This window comes from Sander vitreus, chromosome 15, assembly GCF_031162955.1.
Source record: "Sander vitreus isolate 19-12246 chromosome 15, sanVit1, whole genome shotgun sequence".
Taxonomy (NCBI): Eukaryota; Metazoa; Chordata; class Actinopteri; order Perciformes; family Percidae; genus Sander; species Sander vitreus.
In genome coordinates, this window is record NC_135869.1 from 12,158,253 (window position 1) to 12,172,947 (window position 14,695).

At 43.8% G+C, this 14,695-nt stretch overlaps 1 protein-coding gene across 12 annotated transcripts in view; it reads right to left on the reverse strand.

Annotated features, from left to right (window-relative positions):
• arhgap23a (Rho GTPase activating protein 23a) overlaps positions 1-14,695 on the reverse strand; it is a 70,473-nt gene that overhangs the window by 9,819 nt on the left and 45,959 nt on the right. For 6 of the 12 annotated variants that reach the window (XM_078269612.1, XM_078269610.1, XM_078269603.1 and 3 more), the window contains exons 5-14: positions 14,574-14,652; positions 13,593-13,653; positions 10,452-12,042; positions 5,788-5,949; positions 4,737-4,848; positions 4,587-4,626; positions 1,643-1,780; positions 1,244-1,552; positions 1,093-1,154; positions 862-980 (exon numbers count right to left, since the gene is read on the reverse strand). In XM_078269612.1, the coding sequence (XP_078125738.1) occupies positions 862-980; positions 1,093-1,154; positions 1,244-1,552; positions 1,643-1,780; positions 4,587-4,626; positions 4,737-4,848; positions 5,788-5,949; positions 10,452-12,042; positions 13,593-13,653; positions 14,574-14,652 (2,673 nt within the window). Of the gene's footprint in view, positions 1-861; positions 981-1,092; positions 1,155-1,243; positions 1,553-1,642; positions 1,781-4,586; positions 4,627-4,736; positions 4,849-5,787; positions 5,950-10,451; positions 12,043-12,641; positions 12,901-13,592; positions 13,654-14,573; positions 14,653-14,695 lie in introns of those variants that run through there. The other 6 variants (XM_078269601.1, XM_078269602.1, XM_078269605.1 and 3 more) reach the window with 6 other exon arrangements.

Below are 14,695 nucleotides of genomic sequence, written 5' to 3' on the forward strand. Positions count from 1 at the left end.
CAGCGTCTTTCAAAACATGACTTGCGTGAAAGAGAAAAAAAAAATGAATGCGTAATTGTACCCAGCACTTCTGGAAATGTACTATACGAATGCGTCTCCGTCCCCAGCACATTTCAAACCAAACTGACGCCCATGGTGAAGGGTATGTGATGATTCTATCACATTCTATTTTAATTCCAAAGGCCAAGGGAACTTTATCAGGATGCATAGTATTCTGGATACTATGCATCCTGATAAAGAGATGATTTTATGGAAAGTACCCCATGCCAGTCTCTAGGTATGGTGAAGGGTATGTGATGATGTGGGGCTATTTTAATTCCAAAGGCCAAGGCCAACTTTATCAGGATGCATAGTATCCTGGATTCATTAAATAACTGGCCTTTAAAAATGAAAATCTGCCTGCCTCTATGGGAATTTACTCTATGGGTGTACTCACTTATTCTCCCTGTATTTTAAGGAAGAACATTTATTTATTTACGATACATTATTCATTCACAAAGAAAATTGGTGTCCTTAAAGGTTGGATTTTTCCTCATTTTTTGAATTCAAAGTTCAATTTCCAAAAGATGATTTTTTTATTCCTCTTTTTAGTCAAATTTAGCATGGGTGTACTGTATATACCAATTGTGATTGTGGAAACTGTGACTTGACTTGTGAGCTTATACCTATGGATGAGAAATATCTAACATGCAGATTTTAAAGGAATTTTTTTTTCTAGAAGAATGTCAAAGAATCCCAAATAGTGCAATTAAAACAGATGATAGGTTGCAATAATGAAAATAGATATTACAGTTTTATTTTTGCACAATGAGTCCGTTCAGCCAGGGTGTGTTTGAGTTGTTTCCCCACTGTGACACTGACCTTTGCCCTCTGATTTGGGGGAGCGTGGCGCCCCTGCAGCATTGTCCGTCTTGGCGAGCATGAAGGGAGGCTTCATGCGGGACATCCTGGGAGAGGAGTCGGGCTTGCTGCCTGTTGGACTGCAGGGGGAGACAGAGAGACGGGTTTAATTTAAGTCATGACAACAGACGAGTGCAGTGGTAAAGGCGTCCTCATTATGTTCAATTTACAATCTATTATCAGGCGACTCACCTCTGTTTCCTGTAATCATTGAGCTTCTTATTGATGAGGGCCTGTCTGGAGAAGCCCAGCTCCTGCAACAAACAGACACACCTGCGTTATAACTACACACTACAGGCACAGTCACAGAGGAGGTTAGAATCTGACAGGCATTTCGTCTGACCTCGCTGTCCGTCTTGCTGTTCTCCCTGATGACCTTTATCCAGTCCAGCATGTCCTCCCGGTCCTCTGCCTGCAGCAAGTACTCGCAGAAGTCCTGGGTGGTTAGCCGCAGGGCGTGCTTTCGTTTGGTCTCACTGTACGCAATGTCCACCAGGCAGCCCCGGATGCTGATTGGCTGCTCGTCCTCTGCCGCACATCCGATCGTGGCCCCACGGAGCACCGCCTCCCTCTTGTCCTTGTAGAGGAACAGCGAATGGGAGCGAAGCACAGAAAAGACTCGCTTCCACGGACGCATGCTGCTGCCCACCTTCTGTGAAGGAAAGGTGAGATGTGAGACTTTGCTTGCTTTAAATGCTTTTCTGCCTTAGGTTATTTTTGTAATCAAGCCTGGTGTGCCCACCTTGCCCTTCTCTGTGAGGATTTGTTTATAGTGCAGCCATCCTTCTCGCCGTATGTCGCTGTAAGTGATGTTTCCCAGCTCTGAGGTGGAGTGGCGTTTAGATCGAACCTCCTCTGCTGTCCCAAGGTTTTCCAGAGACTGAAACACAAACAGAGAAATGTTCATTTGTTGATGCTCTTTGTTTCCTTGAGACCTGGAAAAGTCATTAAAGCTGACTTCTTTCTCTTTTATTTCAGTATGGCAATCAAAAGGTATGATAACAAGGACACCGATTTCTGACAATGTATTAAAAAACAAACAAAAAAGATTACAAAACAGATCTTTATCTCTCATGCCGAAATAAGTTATCATAATGTTTTTTGCTGAGGCGTTGAGTCAACTTGATGTTCATTTTTAAGGCAAAAACCTAATTCAGTCAGCTGCATTCAGTGCTGCTGAGGGTTTAGTTGTTTAGTGACCCGTGCTCCTCAGTGTTTGCCGTATTTTAACATGAATTTAAGACTCTTGCCACATTACATTATGTTGCAACTGATGCATCAGTAGCTGAGGCAGCAACTATCTGGCCTCTTTGTGCTGCTGTACTCTAACTTGTCAAATGCCGTCTTTAAAACTCACATAAAAAATGATTCCTGACAGCTTTCATAAAGCTGACACAGACTGAAGATGACTCACTTAAGTAGCTACATTGTTTTGATTCAAGTTTGAAGCACCTTGACTGCAAAATATGAAAATATCTTTTACACTTTTTAGTTTAGTTAAGAAATATCTATTGATTAGAGATGTTGAGTAGACACAGAAATTACATTGGTTGGGGTTTAACAAAATATTAATGTGTGTTCAATTGTGAGAAGTGTCCTGAGAGGGTGAAACAGATGTTTTGTGATGATAGCATGTCAGTGTAACTGGCCTAAAAATTGTTAAACCTGAATGTATGGAATGTCCAATGACTGCACTGGTGGGTGGAACTGTCCTGTTTATGTGTCTGTCTTTGTCTTATGTGTTTATTTTTTCATTATCATATGAGTTGTGTTCAAATTATATTGTGTATGTTTAGTATCTGTCTTATAATGTCCTATTCTGTATTGTTTACGATGCTTGTAATGTGCATATTAATTATTGCATTGTCCCATTAAGAAGGACCTCAGGAAGAATAGCTCCTAAATAAACAAACAAACACGTTTTGATGTGCAGAAATCACCAGAGGCACAGACAGAACAAAAGATGAACACAATGGACTGGAAGAGGTAGATTTCTGACACATAACACACTCACTTGGTCTGGTACGACCACAAGCTCACGGTTGCTAATGTTAGCAAACTTAAGTCACATGTACCAGTATAACTGACATTACTGAGTCAGTTGACTGACTTTATAACTCTTCTGTAGTTGTGCTGCTTTTACACTTCATTTGAGCATGTCACAGGTAAACAATTCAACCGTTTTATGACAAAAGTAAAAGCAAAAGTAATTGTGTCTATAAATTTCCAACGTGAAGAGGAAGTGGAAGGGAGATGCCGTGTGCCATCAAATTGTAACTCACTTTAACCTCACTCGAAACATCAGGAAGCATTTACATGGATCACTTCATTCAAGTGCTTTTACAATTGTGATTTGAAATGGCCACCATAAAAGTCTTAAAATTACTTTTTTATTCTTTAATTTGTTAAGCAAAAGCCAGTTAACTGCCTGTATGTAGATGTAAGTTTGTTAAATGTGTCTATTAAGCTGCAGGGTGTCCCATTTTTTATTTTTTTTTGATTGGAAACTTTGTATTGGTTTTAAACATTAGTACAGGTTACCAGTGACGAATAAGAAGCATGAAAATATTCCTCACACAACTAAACAAACATAGGGCAACTCATGCATCAGTGCATGCATACACAATATATGCCCACATAGACACCAGACAAGACCACTGTAACAAAACAAAAAAAACACATATGGAGGAGGCTGCGCTAGAAATGTGGAGAGCTCTTGTATTGTGTAGGAAGAGGGGGCTGAGCCTATAGTTCATTACTGAAGGTCATTTATATTTTGAAGAAAGTTTTGCCATTTAAAGTAGTGCCAATCTAACCTGTCCAGCAGGGTGAAGGATACTCGTTCGTATGCAGCAACTGTAGTCAGGACATTGTACCAATCCGTGATAGATGGAGGATGAGCTGACTTCCACTGTTGGACTAGCAGTTTCCTACCAATCATGATAGCTGTCTGGACCCATTCTGCATCGACTGAAGCAATACCATCTTTTAGTGTAGATGGGTCTCCTAATAGGTATAAACGACTGCAAAAGGGAACCCCTAGGCCCACGACTTTCTGAATGCACACATTAACTGATGACCAGAAGACTTGCACTTTTGAGCAGTGCCACAACACATGGGTTCATGTGCCATCATCTGAGCACTTCCAGCACCCTGGGTTAGCAGTGAGCTTAAGCCTGTACAGCTTAGAGGGAGTCCAGTACATTCTATGGAGTATATTGAACTGAATAAGTATAGTGTGAAGATCACGTGCCATTTTCTTTAAGTTGCAAACTATATCGGTCCATTCTTCCTCTGTTAACGTAATTTCAAGGTCTCTGTCCCATACTTTCTTTAATGAAGACACGGTGCCGTATTTCTCTAGCAGCATTGAGTAATAAAGAAAATATCTTGCTATAATGAGGGAGGGAATCTCTGCACTAAGTGGAGCCATGGGAGGTTGAAACAATTGTTTTAAGAGACTATGAATTTGTATGTATCACCAGTAATTCTAATTCTGTGAATTCTGTGTCTTGTTTACGATTTGATTTTCTGAAAAAATAACGTGAATGATAGAGCAGTCGACCTGATCGAGCAAAGGGACCCTGCACGAGTAAAGTAGTGAGACAGAAGGACGAAGGACAGGATTTATAAAAAATAAGGTTTAGATGATAAAACGTTAGAGTAATAAAAGGTAAGAAACTCACCCCGTCTGTGAAGAAACTCTTCACTCTCTTTGGTAGCCTCCTGTGTAATACAACAACACACCTGAGTTAGAATGTCAAAAATGTCTGCCTGCACACGTCATTTAATGGATGCTGTTTTGATCCCAGTTGTCTCAGTTTGAGGGTACTCACGAGAAGACTCGGCCTTCCTCTCTGAACGTGTTGAGTCCTTCGTCGCATGACTTGGAGCGCTCGGTGGTGATGGCTAGAAGATAGGAGGAACGGCGACCGGATTTAATACTGCCTGCTCGATGAGAGGATGAATGAGCAGAGAGAGAGAAAGGGAAACAAAGAGAAAGAGACAGAGAGAAAGACAGAATGTTGATGTAATGCCAATCACCAGAGTGGACGGTGTTGGATTAGGAGAGGGGGTAGTGAGGGTGGAAGCAGGAGGAGGTGGTGGAGGAGGAGGTTGGGGGTTTGAGTGACACGGTTAGGGTGGACGGTGGGGAGATGAGCTGGAGCAGTGGGTTTGAATAAATCAACTCTGGTAACTTTTCTCACCACTGGTATGCAGGTGTCGCCTCTGTAAACACAGACTGACATGCATTTGTTTAAAGAAACATATCATGCAAGTCTAAGTTTGTGCAATTTTACTAAACTGGTCTGGGAGTTAAATGAATCTGAAACATACAGACTTCTTTGGGCTTCGTGCACAGCGGGAAAAACAACCAAACACATTCTGAGCAAACATGTTTCTACGATTTTGTCTTTGTTTTAAACATGCAATCTAAAATCTAGCATGCAAAAAATGTTGCAGCACTGCTAAAAAACCCATCTTTGCATGGATTTGTTTCTGTTATGGAGCCTCAAACGTCTTGTTTTAAAGTGCAACCTGTTTCCAATAAAAATCATCCAGGGTCAGTGTCAGTATTGTGAAAGAAAACTGCATGATTAAGCAAACTGCTTTACTAGAATCATGAACAAATACACTTAATTCAGGAGATTTTTTTTTTTTTTTTTTATTTGATTTGAATTAGAAACTGGTTGAAATTGGCAGATTTTTCCACTTTAGTTGAGGAAACAAGACTAAGACTCAGTAACAGGAAAAGATTGTTGATAAGATGGAAATTAAAGCAATTAAACAAGGATAATAAAAATGCCAACCAGGAGGGTTTTAAAATCTAGTATATAGTTTTCAGCTGCATACAGTGGGGAGGAAGGGGAAGGAGGGGACACTCACTGCAGTCGTGTGAGAAGAGCCTAGTGAGGGGAAAGGTGAAGGTGGGGGAGACGCTGGAGGCGCTGGTAACCACGGCGGGCGCCGAATTCATGGCGCTGGACACCACGGAGGACGCAGGCACGTGGCGCGCACGCAAGTCAGCGCCAGGGCTGGTGGGCTCATCTGTGGGAGGGTGGAGGTAAGGAGGCGAGGCAGGAGAAGAGGAGGAGAGGGGGATATAGTTAGGTGTTAGAGAGAAAGGTCAGAAGGGAAAAAGAAGGAAAGTAAAAGGGGTTAGATTAGGAGAACGTGTGAAAGAGGAGAGGTTTTTAAGGGAGAGGAACAGCGAGGAACGGCAGGGTTGCTGTCAGAGATACTAAACAAGACATTTCATTTCGTAGGCAAACAACAACCATACCCCAGGATTTCTAGATTCAAAGTGAGAAGTACACAGAAGACGGATCACAAACGCAACAATCTACGCTCATTAAAAAATGCAACCAAAATAAGCAAATAGTTTAGAGATAATGCAGTACCTGTGTCTCCTGTTGCCGTAGGAAGAACTATTCATTTGCTAACAGTGGGGGTTTTGTAACAGAGATTTACTGGCTCCAGGTTTCAGTTCTTTATGAAATCTACAATTGTGTTTGATCTGATCGGATCAGGATACATTCAAGAGTATATGTCCCAATCCAAGGACAGAAAAAGAATATTGCGGATAATTGAATGTAGATATGTAGTGCTTGTTTTTTATGCCACAATTGAAGCTTCAATTACCAGTTTAATAGACACAAGGCATAAAGCAGTTTTATAGGTCACACAGGCAAGTCTTGAACAGTTTCAGCAGATGCAAAGGGATATGAAACTGCAACACACACTCTCACATACACTCACACTTCCTGACTGTCATAGAGGATTAGAGATTTGCATGCAAATGAGGAAAAACTGGATTTGCCGGTGACATTCTAAACTCTCCGGACTGGATTGCTGCATGGCTTCAGTGTATTCTCTGTGGAAACTACAGAGGGCAGCACAGCTTCTGCGGACTGGAGGGAGTCAGTCTGAGATCCACCCCCACAGACCACCACAAAGCCTTTTCTAAATTCTTGCTACGATTTCATCTTAGTCCTGCTCTGATTCCCTTTTTTCTTACCTTTCTGTCCCTACAACTTCCTGTTATCATCCCTCATCCTTCACCTTCTTCTCTTTTCTTTCTGTCTCTCTTTCGCTCTGGCGTTCTTCCATCCACCACCCTCGCTATTCTATTCTTCACTCCTGTGCACACTAGAGTCCGACATCAGGCGGAAAACATTTCCAATCTGGGATGAGGAATCTGCCTGTTTACAGCGCTGCCCAGAAATAGCCGGGCTGTGGGTTTAACAAAGGCCATCATTAACAGGCAGCCAGAGAGTGAGCACAGAGCCACGAGACAGAGATGGACCAGCAGAGGGGAGCATCATACTGTCTGCAGCACACTCTGCCCAAACCCTACAGGATATCCTGTGGAGCTCAGCATTCAGGGAATATATGAGGAAGATAAGTGAAGAAGAGAGAGCAAGAGTAGAAAAGCATTTAGTTAGAGAGGAAAGAATATAAGAGACAGACAAGGAGCTTATAATAACCTTAAAACACACCTACATACAGGTCATTACTGTGAAAATAAACAATATCTCCAAGTTTGGTGATTTTTACACTACGTTAAGGGTTGAGTAAATTCTCCCGCCTTTTAAAATTCATTCAAACCTCATTACTAGAGTTAGAGTTTAGGTACCAGCACCAAAATCATACTTTCCCTATACCTTAATTTGTGAAATATAAACATGTTTTTAAATTAAATGTTGTACAGCTGGACAAAAGCTTTGGCTAAACGAAACAGCATACAATTGGTAAGATTATGGTTTAAATCTGTAAAAGTCAGACTGAAGGAAAGATGAAAGAAGCAACTAACAGTTATTTTCATGAACGATTATTCTGCTGGTTATTTTCTCCGTTAATTGATTTACTGCTTGGTCAATAGAATGTCAGAAAATAGTGAAAATAAAAATCACAATTTCCTGAAAGCCCAAGGTGACCACTTTAAATTGCACGTTTTGTCCGACCAACAGTCTAAAACCCTCAGATATTCAGTTTATTATTATGTAAGAACAAAAACAAGCTGCAAATCCTCAAACTGTGCAGCTGGGACCAACTCATATTTACCATATTTGCTTGAAAATTACATAAACAATGAATTGATTATTGAAGTAGTTGTGTGTTGTAGATTATCGGTTGATCAATTTATGGATTAATCAGGTAATTGTTTCAGCTTTATAAACAAGACTATAAATCTGACCCAGCATTAGATGGCAACAGTTGGTACTTTTTCTATACTTGGCGCTGCGGTGGCTTTGTGGTCAGTATGAAAAATAGACAAGAGTTAAACAGAGAGAAGAAAACCAGGAATCTAGAAAAAGAGAGGGGATGAGAGGCCTTCTGGAAGCAAGACAGAAGCCAGTACAGAAGGCCTTGGTCCTGATCTGTTGTGTCCAGGGTCCAGCTAGTAAAGATAGTCATAGACTGAACCCCCTCACAACCACACAGACACATAAACCCCTTCATCTTCCAGAGCAGCACAATAGCAGCATTGAGGGCGGGAGCTGAGAGTATGGGCCCCTACTGTTCCCCACAAGGACCGCCACAAAAACCTCCTGGTAATTTACAGCTTAGATTCATGTTGAAAGACTCCAAGTGGGTACAGAGTAAAATACTGCATCTGTGGACATGACTCTTCTTGTTTTATTCACATTGTATGAGCTGTAAAAATACATTTTCTATATATCTCTATACTAGACTTCATAAAAACATATTTCTCTTCAGACATAGCCTGCCTTTGTGCTCTCTACCTCACAGACATCTGTGCTTTGCAGACAGCAGCCTATTAAAATGCATGTTTCCAAACAGGCCCAGATCATATCAGCATCTCTTTTAGAGCGATAAAGAGATGGAGAAAGACAGAGAAGAGAAAAGCTATTTCGTGTCTATGGGGAGAAACTAGCCTAGTTTCAGTTTATGGCCATTAAACGTGCCCCGGCCTGCAGCTCCGACTGCCCGGTTTCGTTTGATTCAGCTGAAGGTACGAGGCAAGAATGTGCTCTGACAGACGGACTGAGAGAGAGGCAGAGGGGTGTCTCCTGGTTTGCAGATTCCTCTGGATTTACTCTCTTTAAATGACCTTTTCTGGCCGAGCGTGGCTTGGCTCAAATATCTTAATGTTGTTCCATGTTGGGCGTTCAAGCGTCCAAGTCAGCTGATTTGATTCTATTTGGCATTAGGGTAAGCAGCGGCGTTTTTCCTAAGGCTGTGACAGTGTGATGGAGGCACGGCTCGCCTGATCGACAAACTTAATTTGCGTATGGTTTGACTTAAGGGCTGCTGTACACGTCGAGTGACACAAGCCAACATGAAGCTCGCGGAGCCCCTTCTCTTTGAGTCTTTTCAGAGCAGGGAACAAGACGGCACATGACCACAATCACCTCCCACTGACACCAACATATGTAGGCCATAACTGTACAGTGCATTATCATGCAAACAACCTCATATAGACACAGAACTACATACTACATGCTATTACAGATTATCAATATCGGTTTATGGCAAAATGATTCCAGGTACTCTACTATGAGTTAGGTTAGGTGCTTTTCTTTCTGTTGGTCCATAAAAAGCAGATTCAGTCTTTTAGGAAAGGGTTAGAAGGCAACTTTTCTTTCCTTAAGATATACATATTTACAGCCAAAATTATATAATGTTCAAAGTCAACTGAACTGTTATGAAGATGCACATAAAATCTGATTATAAGAAGCCCACTTTCTGAATTTATGAATCCAAATGATCAATAGTTAAGATGAAACAGGACTAAGAGGCTAAATCTACAGCCATGCTTGCCGCTCTTTGAGGCTGTACTTCGGCACAGTGGTGCTTTAAGCTAAACGCTAGCGCTAGCATAGCAATATGCTCCCAAATGACAATGCTGACATGCAAATGTTTTGCAGGTATAATGCTTACTGTGTTCCATCTTAGTTTAGCGTGTTATCATGCTAACATTTGCTATAAAAACTAATATGGTAACTAACTAAAAAACCAGAAAAATTAAAAAGAAAAAGAAAATGATGACAGGCTGGCATACTACAGGAATATAGTATATTATATAATCTTTAACCCTGCTCACACACAAACGGAAACCCACTCAGGAGACAAGACTCCACCTCATTTCCTCAGCAGTGTCAGGTGACCTTAGAGACCAGGGGCAGGCAGCAGGATTAGGGAACTCCCATCAGATGATTCAATAAAAGTACTAATACTGTCTGTAAGACTGTGGGACGTACCAGTATTACCCAATGCAAACATTCACAGACAAACACACACACAATGAGAAAATGGAAACTGTATCTGAGAAGAGCCTGTAGCCTCAATAGACAGACAAGAAGGAAATTAAGGATACACACATTCCCCCAAACTCATAATTCTGTCTGAATTATAGCTTTTGCATTTCCTCTCAGTTAAGCTTTCACTAACATTCAATAAACACTCAGTGTGGATCACAATTTATAATGGAAGCGATGAAATCTCAAGGTCAGTTGGAGTTTCTGTGAGGGGGTTAAGGTGTAAGAGGAGGGACACGAGGTGAAGCTCAAACATTCCTTGCTTACCTATGAAGGGGATGGAGGCCAGGGAGTCATCCTCTATGGGGAGGGGGGCGAGGTTTCCGTTTGGTTTGCATGGGGCTACATCTCCCGTGGAACCAGGGGCAGGAGCTGAGTCCTGGGGATCAGGAGAAAACAAAGAGGGTTCTAGCCCGTCAATGGGCAGCGCGTAGTGAGGGTGACGCATACCGTGGGCGTTCCTCCGCCCGGTGGGAGGTTTCTGCCTCAGCACCACTTCCTGGGTCTGTGCCACCACCTTCGCCTGCCCCTCCACTGACCCTCGTTCCCTCTCGTGGTTTGTTGGCCTGTACGCTCTGTCCTGGGATTCAGGAGTGGTGGAGGCAGTGAGGGGTGCCGTTGTGCCCTCTGGCGGACTGGTTTTAGTGTTTGGGTTCCAGTTCATGTGAGGGCCAGAGTACGAAGGGTCCCTGAAAGAGTGGGCTTGCTGCATGATGCGGCCCGTCTTGCGGTTAAAAGAGGGGCTGTAGCTGCGGTAGCCCACTGGCTGGTCATCCATGCTCTGCCCACGGGGAAGCCGCCTGTTCTGGGGGGCTGATTGCTGGGTCTGAGGCTGGGAGTGGTGTTTAGAATGTGATTGTGTGTGTCGGGACATCGGAGGAGCTTGTGCTGCACCATAATGGCTCCCCTGCCTCGAGTAGGCATCAGTCCTTGGGGGCGGATGGGGAGCCTGCTGGAGCAATGACAGCCTCTCAAAACGAGGTGAGACCACTCCAGCTGCTGTTCGGTCCAGCATCTCTAATGAGCAGCCATGGCGATCGTACTGGGCCAGCAGGTTTTCAGAGCGTGTCCGGGTATAGTTAGTGGCAGGGTGCCCCCTACCTGGGCCCCCCTCCCAGTCTCCATAGGACCAGTAGGGCTCTCCTTGGGGACCTGGTCCTGACTGCTGTAACAGCAGAGTGTCCTGGGAGGCGCTGTGCGGCCAGCCACCTGTCCGCTGCTGCTGCCTCCTTGAATCACTGAGCCGGTCCTGCGAGTAGCTGCGGTGGCGGGTCTGCATGTTGCGTGCTGGGCGCTCCGGGAGCTGGTTGTAGTACCAGTCAGAGAGCGCCTGCTGGCAGCGCTCAGTGCGGCCATGGCTGAGCTGGGGCAGGGGGGGACTGGTCCAAGCTGAGCTGGACTTGCGTGTCTGGGACTGAGAGGAGCTGGCAGCGTGGTGGTTAGGGTAGTGGACTTGCAGCGGGCTAGACAAAGGGCCCCCTGATGAGGAAGAGGAAGAGTAGGAACGCCCCCTGGTCTGGCCCTGAGGCTGCTGGCTGGTCATACCGTACTGGATCTCCTCTGTGCGGTGGGCCGGGCTGCTGTGACCCACACCACCTGGCTCTCCTGCCCGCCCTTCCTGCCAGCTGGCGGGGCTGCCCACAGCGGAGCGGTTGTCCAGGGGTGAAGAGGGGCTGGAAGAGCCTGGCCAACGACTCCAGTTATCCAGCTGGTTCTGGCCCATGGAACCAGACGGAGGGGCTCCAGCAGGGGGTGTGACCTTGGTGTGCGGGTAACAGAGGGGAGGTGGTGGTGGGAGGTACTCAGCTCCCCCTGAGTAGGGTTCGTTGCCTGTCAGGTAGGCATCCTGGGAGTATGCCTGGGAGAGGAAGAGAAGATGGAGGATAAGTGAGATAAGACATTACAGGATGAGCGCTTGAAGAAAAGCTGAATGTGTGTGGGGCAGTGGCGACTTTAAATCATGTGCTCTTAGAGTAAACAAGTTTGACAATAACACAGACCATAACCGTGACTCTCAAAGACAACTTCATGCCACTGTACATTACACAACAAGCTTTCAAGTGGAACGGCTTCTCAGCTCATCCCCTTTGCCACAGTTTGTCCCCAGGGCCTCAGCTCTCAACACAAACATACTATAGCTAGCAAACTGCATGAACTGCCTTGAGCAAAAGCCACAACACTCACTGAAACAGCAGCCAGCTGCAAATGTCCCCAGCAATGTTGTGTATACACACACATACAGGATATATATTTACACTGCGGCGCATTAAGACTATCCGTTGCAAATAACAAGTGTATAATTAACTGACTACTTTATCAATTAGTCACACTGTCGCATTTAAAGCATCACTTACAACTTCGACTCAAAACCATAAGCATACATACTTGCTAATAATCCCTTTCCCACTCTTACGATTAAGTAAAGCTAAATCACACAAACAGTCTTTTAAGGTTTACCTACACCGGCCAACAGAATCCAGAATCTTTCCTCAGGTTGCGTGTTAGGCTTGTAGTCACCACAAACAGACACAGAGGAGGAAGAACAGAGGACGAGGCAAAAGACTGATCCTCCCCAACACTCCTGCTGCTTAAACTGCCCGTTCTTCTCCCAGAAACATTGAATGTTTTGGTTATTTTCTATTATTTTCTTGTGCAAGTTTTCTATTCGTTGTTCCTTGTTTTCTCCCCTGTCGGATCCTTCCAAACTCCCTCTCTCCTCCCTCTCTCCTCCCTCTCATTCTCTGCCTTACTCCACCCTGTGGGAGTGTGGAAGGAGGCGCAGCACTGGTGATGTCATGCAAGGAATGCAGCAGATACAGGCGTAGCAGAGAGGGGAGGAGTGTAAGAACAGAGGAGTGGGTTTATAAGGTTAAGACATGGCACTTGTACGTAAATGGAGAGCAAAGTTTTGGGCTCTCTCGGCAGGAACACTGATGTTTCTGCATGTGTGAGTAGTGTCACTTAAATCTGGTGATATCTGGTTTTGTGATTTGACATGTTGCTCCGGGTTAATGGGAGGGGCGAGCGATAATGCATGTTTGATCATGTGAGCGAACTGTGGAGCGCCAAAAATGTGTTGTACAGTACATGGGTGTCTGAACGAGCACAGAGCTTTGACAGTCAAGATACCAGTAGCTTTTAATGAATGCGTGTTGTAATCTAAACACAGAGCAGAGAGCCTCTGAGTCACTCTGCAGCAATTCTGACAAAATCTCTACATTCTTCGACAATGACGGGATGAATCCGGGTTGAACTAGAAACAAACAAACTACACAATATTCCTAAAATAATCTAAATCTTAGAAATAGTTGCCAGTTTGCTTGCCAAGCAAATGTATCGATGTGTGCAATGCATGATACGTGTGGGTTAGTTTGTTCAGAGAAGGTGCATGAAAAATCCCATACTCACACTTACCAACTGAAGCACGTCTTCATCTTTTGGCATAATGCAGAGCTCCAGCACACTTTCACTGTAGGACAAAGAGGGGAGGACAGTAAGAAGGAAGACAAACAAGACGCAGAGGAGGTGAAAAACAGGTCCAATATTCTGACCTGGTGCTTGATATTAAGTGTGAGACACAGCATTTTGTATTAATCCTCTGACTAATTTATAGAAAGGTTTACCTAAGCTAAAATATCAACAGGTTCCGTCCTTCCAAAGTGGACACCGACGCTGTATCAGGCTTCATTGATTTCATTAGGTGGATCGGGTATCGGCCAAATGCAACCGATCCGCATCAAATACACTTTCATCGTCAATGTCATCATAAAATTCAGCGTTTCCGCTATTGTTTACATTTAGTACCACAGCAATCCCTGGCCTCAGGTTACATTACATAACAATATCTACTAATGAGTTCCATGCTGTGAGGTATAAAGATTTTTTTAAATTTGGGAAAAAGAGAGCACTGGTATCGGTCTCAGCATACAGCCTGAGTTCATGGAACCTGAATTGTTATTGGAAGAGAAAAACTTTTGCATCCCTAAAACCAGCCAGTTGTGCTGTAGCTGATCCTGACCTGAGGATGTTGGGGTCCAACAGAAGATTAGAAATTATTATGAATAATAAAATTAGATTTCAGACTCTAACCCAAGCATTTGGATAGAAAGACTTTAGAATGGATAGAGAACGGTTTTAATAGTGTCACTATAAAGCCTGACTGGTGTTGAAACAGAGTCCAGTGTCACTTTTTCAAACTGCTAATTTCCCCACAGTGTCTGTCTTTGAGACCATGCTGCTTTAGGCTACTCTTTTTTCAAGGCATAGAAACCCAATACTAGCGTCTACGTGTATGTCATCTCGATGGTAAGCTTGCAAAGAAAACCAAACAGATAGTTTGCTAAATAAACACACCAAAGGTTCAAAGTGCTGACAGGCAGGAGGTCTTACCTGTTCTGAATGAGGGCTATCACCTGCGAATACGTCTTTCCTAGAACACTCTCTCCGTTCACTTTCACAAGCCGATCCCCTGCAAGACACGGACATATTATCGTATTATATCCAGCACATTT